Consider the following 12,576-nt stretch of genomic DNA (forward strand, 5'->3'; position numbering starts at 1 on the left):
TTGACCAAGAATTGACAAGATAACAATAGAAGAAACTGCAAATACAATTATTGATTAAATGCAATATGTTATGTCACTATACTAAACTAGGAATGTTTGACATGTTTTCATACAGTTATATGGTTTTAAGAAAACAATGCTCCATTTTGGTTGAATAATTTGCTTTAAAAAAAAAAATTATACATCAATTGGTCTATACCATTACATGTCAATTGGTGGATTGTACGTCAATTGAGGTATAATCCACCAATTGGTGGTTATTCCTGACCTGTTCTGTGTTCACCTCCGCCTCCGGCTACGTTTCTCCCAAAATTTATTGCTTGCACTGCAGAGGGTTTTTCTGTGTTCCCATGGCTGGACGGAACTTTTACACTCAAATGTTATCATTAATTATGATATTGTGACTTTTAAATGAAGTACCTGTGGTAATTTAGGAGATTTGTCACTGATAATGGAAAGATGAAGCAGACGACGAAACATGGCGTAAGATGTTGTTGTCCAAACTTCGGTTGTTTCCGTGGTACAATAAAATTGAAATAAACTGCACAAGTTACTAAAATTTCTAAATTCTTGTTTTTGTAAACAAATAAGAATTCATGTCACATTTAACATCAAATTTATTCCGTTTTGTCCCGTTTTTTCAAGATCGCGATTAAACGAGAATCTGGCAGCCATCAAAAATATAAGGGTTAAACTAATGTCCTGAAATTGTCCTTACGGATATTCCAATGCTAATTTCGTTTTCATTATTTGAAGAATGGACCTTATATTTGGAGCCAAGCAAGAATACAATGTTTGTTTAATAAATATAATGAAAAAAAAAGAAAACAAATATTTTTAAGAGTTAAATAACTTGACTTGATCTACTTCGAAAATTAAAAAAAAAAAATCGTACGAGATTTAACGAGAGTGACGAAACTTTTTAGATTGCTCATGTAGAGAGAGTTATCGTTCTTTATTCCAATTCGATGCTTCTACCATAAGTGCCAGCTAAAGCTGGCATATTACCTATTTCTGATGGATGATTTGCAATAAATTGGTTTTGAAATAATTTCTACTATCTTGTCCCTAGAGTTAATAAAAGTAAAACTCAGTTGCCCTTTTGGATAGCAGGTTGTCCTAAAGAACGCATGCATCTTTATTCTTAGCAAAACTTATGGATGAGCACTCCAATTATGTCAAGGTGATAATAAAGAAGAATATTTAAAGGAGAATATAATTTATTGACATTTATAAGATTTATCAATCACTCACGTTCAATGTTTAATATATATCCACAAATCACAAAATTCCTGAGAAGTCTCTTGTGGACAACCTTGGATACATAACATAACTTTTATCTGCTACTCTTTCTAAAGGGTCGCGATATTTTTTATGCTTACAATGAAAAAAGACTCAATTCATTTTTTGTACAAAATGTTGTCGTATCTAAACATATTACCATGAAACTAATGCAATAAATAATGAATATCTTGCACATTCACTCAGGCATATATATATATATATAATTATATCCAAACAAGAATTTCAATTGAAACACTTTTAGCGTCAACTTTAAACTTTGTCTAAATTAATTGCTGATAAAATAAATGAAAATAGCACATATGCGTCCGACGCGCTTTTGTTGGGTTTCTCTAATCAGGAACGATCAAATCCAAATATGTGAAAGCCAAGGAAGTATAAGAACTAAAACACTTAAAGATTTTCGACCAAAAGGGGGCTAAAAATAATAACCGATCCCATATAATGTATAGACTGCCTGAAGAAGTTGGAACCTCAGTACCTTAATGATTTATATTTATAAATGGACAATTTCAGAAAGATGTGTTATAAATAGTTTTCATTTTGTATATATCAAACAAGTTTTCATTAATAGATTAGTTTATCATTTACTGTAATAGGTCAACTCTATATGGTATCTAAAATGATTGAAAGTAGAAGGTATCAGTTTGACTGGGTTCATTTGACTTTTACCTCATTTGCATGAATTATTGACCAACGTTAAGATCAGATATCCTCAATTACTCTAAACACAAAAACTTCCCGGGGGTATGTTCGCTTATTTTGCGATCGTGTTAAATGCGCGACTTGTCTATTTAAAGGCAATTATATTAATTTCAAGTACGAACTTACCATTTATGTGCGAAGTTCACTCATTCGCGAAAGGTTTAGTCATCTAAATTGTGAAAAATTCCACGTTAACAATACTGTGTTTGTTGCATAGTTTGCGGTAAGGTGTACATGTTCGTAAGACAGAATTAATCTGAGCTCAACCAAATTTTCATAGATCCTTGATCATGTTGATATTTTGTGATACCTATGTGGTAAGACCTTAATCTCAAAGACTTCGAAAACAATGTTCAGTCCTAATCATTACGTTAAAGCAAGAAATTTCAGCGTTTCCACTCTTGTGTCAGATATGAACATACTAAAAACTTTAAATAGAATATACTTATTTTTAAATGTATGTCATTAAGTGAATGGTCTTTACAATATATACAGTAAAGACACGCAAATTGCAATTCTACTGAAGTGACCAAATGTCTTTTATTACTGGGTAAGTTACAGTTATATTATTATTTTAAATTTTGAAGTATATATTGTTTTGACTTTGCATTATGCTACCTCAAGCAAAATTTCAATTTTATATCTCAATTCAAGGTGCAGAAGCTGCCGATAGAAGAGATGAAAGATCAGTTGAACTTAAAGAGCAATCTAATAATATAACTGGTGCTACAGGATCTGAAAAGACATTTAGACAAGGTGATTATCCTACTACTAAATCATGGAAGTGGATATAACAACCAATAAAAAACAATATATCCCTCAAATAAATTTACTCAAAGAATTACTCACAAAAAACTCAGCTACCTTATAACCTATTAATGAAAATTTAAAAAATGAAAGAATTTGCGTCAATTTACTGGACTTTTCTGGAAAGGTTGTTTAAAGGGGTCACTTGAATACGGCAAATTAAATTTGTTGAAGTGTGTTTAATTTTTTCCCCTTTCAGTACATTTCATCACTAACATGAAACAAACTTCTGTCGCACACAGGAAAAAATATAGCAGAATTTATAAACAGAAAATAAGATAAATAACTGTATATTTCTGAAAAGGATTGTGTTTTGTTCAACACTAATTACGTCTGTTCCAAATAAAATATGTTATATGGAAATAGCAATTAAGTGTTGGATATTTTCAAAAAGCTGATATCTAAAATTTATGTAGAGTGGACATTCAAAGACAAAAATGGATCGAATCGTCTAATGGACACCCACAAGCACAACTTGGGTCGTTTACTATTATAATATTAATTCTGTATAAATCAGCTTTTATGGGAGTACATATGTGTCGATCGTAATTGTGTATGCAATATGTTTTCTCTCCTAGTTCCAGCAAGGTAATATTTAGGTACCAAACTGAATGAAATGTCATTTCTCCGGATAGTATTTTTTCAAATTTGGAGGTTATTGAATGGATTTTATATCTAACTAATTAATGCATTGTATTTTAGATGGATATGCATACGATATATTAGTTCTGCATTCAGAACATGATGAAGAGCATGTTGATGTAATGATGAAAATGATAAAAGAAAAGGTAGCTCTGCCTGATATAAAGATTGCCTCTGTTGGGGAAGATATACCCCCAGGAGCAAATGTATTTGAAGCATTCCATGACCTGATGGACGCTAGCTGCTCTTTGTTGCTTTTTATCACTCCACATTTTTATACTGACTGCTTGAGCAAATTTAGATTGCAAACTCAATTAGCCCATAAAATGGAAGACGAACCATGCGTAATCCCTGTTCTATTTGGGGAGGAGAAAATAAGAAAGGATCTGAGGGACATCGGACATATCCAGTCACTTATATTTTTTAAAGAAAAAGATGGCGATAAATATAAATCGTTTATTCGAAAAATTACTCGCGCAATACAACAATATAGAACGAAAGGAAATAAGTAAGGGTGAATAAGTAAACAAATCAAGATCATATGACTTCAGACAATGATGTTCCAAAACATAGGTTATGTCAAAGCTACTACAACTACTTTCATAGTTCTAACTCACTACATTTGTTGCTGGATAGTCGAGTAATTTGTTGACAGATAAATGCGCATTACTACAACCAGTGATAACCACTACCAAAGGAAGGGTTTGAAACAATTTAGTCTGGGATCCTGACACAATATTCTTTATACCGTAAGCGGACTTCTTTGTCGAATATATTTACTATTATGTATTTCAAAATTGATATCCTGGAAAAATTTTCAGAAGGATTTTTGAATAACTAATTTGTATTCATTATATTATTAATATCATCATTATTTTTGAGAATACATTTTGAAACATATCACGCAAACAGGCCTAAAGAACTGATATTTTTGTTGAGTACTTTAAATTCGTAGTTTACCTTTTCACAAAAAATTTATTAGGGGATCTTGTTGCCCTATCTTAGTTTTCTATTTGTTTTATGGACTGTTGCCCCAACGCTCCTTGGTAAATTCCTATTTTTGTCGAGCCTGCAAAATTTATGTCACGCGGAAGCGGTACATAGTGATCCTGGATTATGTCGTCGTCATCGTTAACATTTAGGTTAAGTCTGTGGTGAAAGATTTTTTTTAGACATCAATAACATTGTCAAACGTTCGTTGAATTTTATGAAATTCTGACAGAAACTTTCTTGTAACAAAAAATCAGTAAACAGAGTAAAATTTTGAAAATGTTGTTTTTCATTTTTCCGTATTTTATTGATAGTTGTGCCTGGTTTTCTACAGTTAAAATTTACAAACAGTCTAAGGTTAAAGTTTTTCAGTCATCAATAACTTTGTCAAACCTTCGTGGAATTTTACGTTAATTGAACCGGTGCTTTTTATGATCAAAAGACATATATTTTTTTTTCTTCATTTTCCGTATTGTACTGATTAATGGACTTTTTTTGTACTTTACATGTAGATATGTGAGCCAAAATTTGTTCCTGTGAAAAAAGTTCCAGTGGAAATATGTTCTGGGAGAACTTTTTTCACAGGTAATTTCTATATAATTTGTTCCAACTCTATAAAATAAGTTCCACACTTTACCTGGTGAAATAAGTACCGGGTTGGTGAAATTTGTTCCTTACCTAGTGAAATAAGTTCCAGGTTTATGAGATTTGTTCCTTACCTGGTGAAATAAGTTCTGAGTTTGTGAGATTTGTTCCTCACCTGGTGAAATAAGTTCCTTGTCTGTGAAATATGTTCCACTGGTTAAACAAGTTATCTTATATACTGAGCATTTGTCATCAGTGAGTTTAAAGTTATCATTCAAGTGCATTATAAAAATAAGTATTATATTAATAATATAATAGATAAAAAGTGTAAATCATCCAGTTTGGATCCTTTGGAGTATAGCAAATGTTTAATTATATACTCTGTAAAAAATATCTAAATGACACTTTTGAACAAGAAAAGATTAGAATAAGAAAAATCATTCAGAAAAAAAGTATAGTTTAAGAGGAACATATGTACTAATTTGAAAAGGACAAAGTGACTTGATCATTTATAAAAATCAAAAGACAGGTAGAAAAAAAAAGACACACTCTTTTGAAACTGTGCCATATCCTAAGTACATGTATGACTAGAACACTGGGCCATGACAGTTAACAGGAACCAAGGAGGAATACCGCATAAAACATAAATACAAATTATGATACATTACCATCGCTTTTATTTCTTATCTTCATCCTATAGTTACAGTCATGCCTTCAATTGCAAATGTATCCCATGCAAGTGCACTCAGTATAGCATTTAGCTTGCATTATAATATAAGTGTAACAAGAAAATGTTTCGGTGTGCAATGATGATTGAGCGGAACTTATTCATTAGTTTCTATGAAATATTTACATGTTCGTTTAAAACTAATGTCACAGGAACTTATTTAAAACTTTTTAATATTAATTGAAACAAAATTCATGGAGCTATGATTTTAGATCCGGAACTTATTTCACATTTGGCCAAAAAATTAGTTCCGGAACAAATTTTACAGTGCTGGAACATATTTTCTGTGATATAAATTCCGGTGGAACATATTTCCTATGCAATTTGTTCCGGCGGAACAAATGTCACGCCGGAACAAATTTTTTGTTACAGATACAGTCTAGTGTTAAATAAACTCATCATAGATACCAGGATTAAAATTTTGTACGCCGTACGCGCGTTTTGTATACAAAAGACTCCTCAGTGATGCTCGAATAAAAAAAGTTAAAAGTTTGTGAGAAATCAATTACTTTGTCAAACTTTCGTAGAATTTTATGAAACTTTGGCAAAAGCTTTTTTTTTATAATTAAGTGATAATGTCTGAAGCACTTTTTTAAAATAAATATTCTTTTTCATATTTAAGAAGGTTTACTGATAGGTGGACTTTGGTATTTTACAGATAACATTTACTGACAGTCTGTGATTATTTTTTTTTGACATGATAAATTTGTAAACCTTCTCTGATTGTTATGAAACTCGGACAGCAGCTAATCTTCAAGATCGAGAAATAGCATCTGAATAAAAAAGTTTGAAATCTGTATTTTACTTATAAATGGACTTACTTTTTACATTCAACACTACGTTGTTGCACTGACAGCAGCAATAGCAGGCGAGACACAGGGTTCTACGAAACCCTTTACAATTTTCTACAAAAGAGATAAATTCCATTTCATCTGAATTTCTAGAACAATGGGTTAAATTTTAAAAATCATTGCTTTCAAATCGTTTGACTAAAATTTACAAAGAAGTGCGTGTGCATTGTATTTTTTAAAGTATCTCTCCTAATTCCTTGTGTCCTTGTGGAATGGTTTTTATATTTGCTAATGTATGTTATTTGTAAATTATTTAATCAATAGCATTATTTTCCATAATAAATCTTACTTCAACACATGTAATGAGAATAAAAATGGCTAATTATATACTCGTTTGGAGTCTTTTTCCTGTAGTAAAATATAAAATGGTGATTGGTGAAGGCTTAATGTGCAGCGACAAATATTAAATGCATATTAAAGTAAAAGGTTACACATTAAAGTGTTTTTCCTGTACTGATTTTTTGTTTGTATCTACTTAATCGATCTGCGAGATTTAAACATCGATTATCTACTGTCACCTTAATTGATGGAGTCTTACTTTTTCGTTCATACTACTTTCATAACAGAATCAGAAAACCTAGTAAAGATTCAAGACGAAAATTCATTAGAGATAGTCTACCTAGGTTGAAACACACTTATATATGCACTTATATAGTATATGTTTTACCTTTTCTTAATATGAAGCATTCGATGTTGAATTTTTGTTTGTAATATTTTGCTTTTCGCTTTTTTAAATGATAGCATTCATCAACGTTAAAACATATGATTTCAATATTGTAGTTTTAAAAAAATACCCATGATAAGATAATGTGAAGATTGGTACGAAGATTTATATAATATATGTCATTAAGACAGCAACTTAACCTTGCTTTAGGGTTTGAATGAAAAACCATTATTACTATTATCTCAAGTTATTTAGTTCCTGAAAGATGCTACATGTATTGTCTAAAAGTGAGGAGTAAACAGGGGCAAAAGATGAATACAAAAAGCATTGACTCTACCTCATTGTGGTCGTATTCTCAGATCAAATTGAAAAATTTGCTATGCTTTTTGTTAGAAATATAGTCCCAAACGTTTGAACAAAGGTAAACATTGTGAGCATAAAATTCGACTTCTTTGTAGCACAATTAACCAATCGTTAATTTTTTTCTGCAATGATAATCAATAGCTTCATATGTATTACACTCATTAGAAGAACAAAATATACATTTAAATGTGCGATAGTTGGAACCGGTTCAGTGCAATTAGGCCGAAGGTGTTCCACAGTTGTTTCCCAAAGGAATGATATTATATCCCTGATTACAGGTTAACCTATAACAAAAAAAACTGTTTTCACGCTTTAATTATCTGCGCGCAAATCGTCGAGTTGCAAAGATGGAAGATAGCGTAGAGAACACTGCGCGTTTCACATATTCGCTACTACAATCATAATGAACATTGTTCTATTCTACAAATTCGATAGACAGGCGTTTTACCTGAATACATTGGAACACGATCAATCTCAAAGTTAGGTAGAAAATCGGTTCTTGTTGACATTAGTGGCTCGTGGATTGATTTGTTGCTTGCATAAAATTATTGTCCATGGCAAAAAGATCACGAGAATAAATAAAAAATAAACCAAAAACATTTGTAGGAAGGTTCAGCAGCATGGGTCAAGTAGGATAAAGGTCGAGAAAGTTTAGACTGCCTCTAGAAAATGAGTGTTTGATTAATAGGGCAAAAATTCGGTCTCGCAACAGGCAACCTATTAACCTTCCAAAAAGAGGTTTTGCCAGAGTACGTTCTATCATGTGCAAAACATTTGTGCACTAAAAGTATGACAATTTCCTTGCATGGGATTGGGGTTTAGCATCCCAATTACGACCACACGTAGCTGTGAAGGCACAGATCCAGTCATTTTGAAAAGGGCCCAACCACAGGAACATCGCATGGTTCCGTACATGCTGTGTACGAACATTTGAAACAGGCAAAAAAGTGCCCCTCTTTATCATGTATTTTACTGCCGGATTACATTAGTGTATCTTCAATTACAATATATTTATATATGTAACTTTATCACAAACAAAATAAACATCTGCAGAAACAATACAGTGAACAACAAAATTATTACCACTGATACCACAACTGAGGCTATTGGAGTAAATCCGAGGATAAATATTATAATTATTTAGAAAAACACAAGTTTCCTTCCTTGTAACATATCGATAAAAATGTATTTAAACTATGTAGAACATAAAATTCATAGAATGACTTATTGTTTGTTCGTGCCTTATCTAAAAGACTGATTCTTACCGTATATCCGGTTTACACCGAAAATGCATGTGTTGCATATATCCAAGTCATTACTGATAACTAGAAATTCAAATTTCTCAAACGCAGATAAACAGAAAAAGATGGAATTACAGGAATAATGTTTCTAAAAATTCTTCTTTATACTTCTATCGTTAGTACATGTAATAATAAAATGAAATTCATCTTCAACCCCCCAATTTCATTAATTACAAATCCTCTCCTCTACCGGGCCTCCTTCAATTCAAAGATTACTATTGCTTATATGTATTTTCACATTTTTTGTCATACGTCAATACCTGTGAACAAATACTTTTTTTTATATAAAATTTGTTTTGAAATTATGATTAGTTCTCAACTACTCCCTTACCCCCATATATTTTATCATCATTACTTATATAGTAAATACTCACATATGGCATGGTATTGGTTGCAAAAAATTGATATTTTTCATTTAAATGCAACATTTCTTATTTAATTGGTATATTTTTTATTTGAATGGTATATTTTTTTCATTTAAATGCAATATTTTTTATTCAAATGGTATAATTTTTCATTCAAATGGTATAATTTTTCATTTAAATGGTATAATTTTTCATTCAAATGGTATAATTTTTCATTTAAATGGTATAATTTTCATTCAAATGCAATAGTTTTTATTCAATGGGTATAAAATATCATTTGAATGCAATATTTTTTATTCAATTGGTATACTAATTTTTTATTTATATGCAATAATTGCATTAGGGGAAATTCTTTGACGTCATAAGGTCAAATTTGCAACAACGTTTGTGATTGGTCGGAAATTGTTTGGATTTCTCCCCTTTCTTTCTAAACACGGGTGACCAAGAATTAAAAAACGCGTCAGAATATCGCCCCTCTAACTAAATCTAACATTCGTGCGAGTCCTGCACTGGCTGTTAAAATCTTGTGGCATAACTAGTATTTCTATTGCAAAATTTCGATGGTCAAAACGTTCGGTCCACTTTTCAAAAACCGTTTCATTGTATATGGATTTATATGCAAGTATATCGTTTTTTTTTAAATAGATTATATTTTTTGTGTGTCTCGTACCGATCTTTTGAGTTAATTCACTGATTTGTGCAGGTTGTTATTTTATTGTACTGTTACACCACTGTCCCAGCTTCGGGATGGGTTGCTCACAAACATGTTGTTGTACTGTTACACCGCTGTCCCAGATTAGGGAGAGGATTGGGATCCCGCTAACATGTTTAACCCCGCCACATTCTGTATGTATGTGCTTGTCCCAAGTCAGGAGCCTGTAATTCAGTGGTTGCCGTTTGTTGCTTTGTTATACATATTTGTTTTTCGTTCATTTTTTTGTACATTAATTCGGCCGTTAGTTTTCTCGATTGAATTGTTTTACATTTTTGATTTCGGGGCCTTTTATAGCTGACTATGCGGTGTAGGCTTTGCTTATTGTCGAAGGCCGTATGGTAACTTATAGCTGTTGATTTCTGTGTCATTTGATCTCTTGTGGAGAGTTGTCTCATTTGCAATCATACCACATCTTCATTTCTATATCCACTCTGCCATATTCTTTATTTGCCTGTCCCAGGGATGGAGCCTGTAGTTTAGTGGTTGTCGTTGGTTCCTGTCTCGACTCATATTTGATATTTTGTAAATTGTTTTGTTATGTATAATTAGGCTGTTAGTTTTTTCGTTTGAATTGTTCACACTTTTCATGTCGGGCCTTTTATAGACGACTTTACAGTATCAGGTTTTTGTCATTGTTGAATGCCTTACGATTGTCTACAAAAAACATTTGTCTACATGACGGCAAAAAGCTCTACAGAGCTTATGTTTGTAGTATTTCATGCAACCCGACTTAAAATAAATTTTTCTTATCTTATCTTATCTCATCTATAATTGCTTACATCCACTTCATATTTGAACTCCGGTGGATATATAGTTGCCTTATTAGCAATCATATTCCATCTCTTCGTTTTTATATTATATACGTGACTTCTAAACTCGTGTTTTCCTGAACAAGAATGAAATAATTTCCACTGGGCGTTAAAATTAGCAACAAACAATCAATCAATTTAAACTTGTGTTAAATAAGAGGAAAACCATTTGATATTTATTTATTTGTTGGGGTGGGGCACAGAAGGATTTCATATATGAATATGGTTGCCTGGTAAGAGCTGGAAAATAGGCATGATTAGCGACAGATTGAAATGAATAATAATGCCCTCTCTTCCCTTCCCTAACCTTTATCTATAAATTTAAACTGACCACCACGGAATAGCCCAATAGTGTTGAAAGTAGCGTTAAACACCAATCAATCAAAATCCCCTCCCTAGAATATCAAATAATCGTCCCATAACTGTTATTGTCCGTGTAGTTCTTATATTTATCCAGCTTATCGTCCTACAGGGATGTCCTACTAAGGCTGTCATACCATACAAACGTTTATAAAACGGCAGCTCACATTCTAATATATCTGCATTCATAAATTTATTAATTTCATTTAGACTAAACGACGCCATGTTTGTTATGTGCCTCTGTCGTCAACCTATCAAAAAAGAAGAGGTGGAAGAGAGCCAAAAGATCTTCCCAATGCAAAAAAAAAAAAACAGAAATGGACTTTTTCTGGCTCACTTCCGAAGAACAAAAAAAAAAAACGCACCCCATTGATATGTTTTAAAAACGCCTTGCCCCTACTCTTTTTTCCAAAAAAAATGGCATTATTAAATATATAAACATATATATAATCATCAAAATTAAAATGCTATTGTATTTTTATAAGACCTACTTTATTACATGACCTGGGACTAATGACATCTATCTATAAGTCCTAGCATACATTAATTATTATAATATGAATATGTTTCTTGTTTTAATAACCACATATGATGCTATGCATGAGTCACCATTTATCAGGACATGAATTGGGTTTACATAGAGAATCAATTTTTCCCAAATTAAGTAAAGAGGGGGGGGGGGGGGGGGGGGGGGGGGGTAGGGGGTCAGTGAAAAAAAACTATATGAATTAAGTTTTTTTTTTATCCTACATTGAACTTTTGATGTCGTCCCTAATGTGCAAAAAAATAGATAAGGGGCGGGACCAAACCTATAGATAACATAATAAAGAAATGATGAAATATACAGAATACGTTGATTGACTTTTGGTTGCCTTATGTCCAGTGGCAAATATGTCACGCATGTTTAGGACAAATATAATAGAGATCAAAGGATAAAGAATAGAGTGAAATGGAAAAACTAAAAGATATAGAATTATAGAAACGATCTTTGATCTGAAACCCCTACCCTCACACACACACCATAACCATTACTGCCAATACTCGCATATATACATCTCCATACAAATATCTAACTTTGAACCTACCCCCCCCCCCCCCCCCCCCCCTCTACTAGACACCGAGGTTTTGGATCCGCTCCTGCTAAATGTGTCTAATTATATACATTTTGTACGGGTCTAGATAATAGCTAAACGTGCAATCATATAGTTTGTTGGATACCTAATTATATTATATAATGTGTCACAAAATAAACTTGTATACCCCCCTTCCCAATGCAGTATTGAAAAGTAAATCATTTAAAAGTCATGAAGATAAAATATGTTTTGAAATATGCCCTGCATACTTATTTATGCAAAGACATATAGTAATTATTGAACTACTGTGGGGCTTG

At 32.1% G+C, this 12,576-nt stretch overlaps 1 protein-coding gene across 2 annotated transcripts in view; it reads left to right on the forward strand.

The window, feature by feature from the left end:
• LOC127715077 (uncharacterized) overlaps positions 1 to 6,934 on the forward strand; it is a 42,321-nt gene extending 35,387 nt beyond the window's left edge. For both annotated transcript variants that reach the window (XM_052221106.1, XM_052221107.1), the window contains 2 exons: positions 2,662 to 2,763; positions 3,517 to 6,934. In XM_052221106.1, coding sequence (XP_052077066.1) covers positions 2,662 to 2,763; positions 3,517 to 3,968 — 554 coding nt within the window. In that variant the 3' untranslated portion in view covers positions 3,969 to 6,934. The remainder of the gene's footprint in view (positions 1 to 2,661; positions 2,764 to 3,516) is intronic.
• Positions 6,935 to 12,576: the final 5,642 nt, after the last annotated feature.

The sequence above is a fragment of the Mytilus californianus genome, unplaced genomic scaffold (genome assembly GCF_021869535.1).
Source record: "Mytilus californianus isolate M0D057914Y unplaced genomic scaffold, xbMytCali1.0.p SCAF_9, whole genome shotgun sequence".
NCBI classification, from domain to species: Eukaryota; Metazoa; Mollusca; class Bivalvia; order Mytilida; family Mytilidae; genus Mytilus; species Mytilus californianus.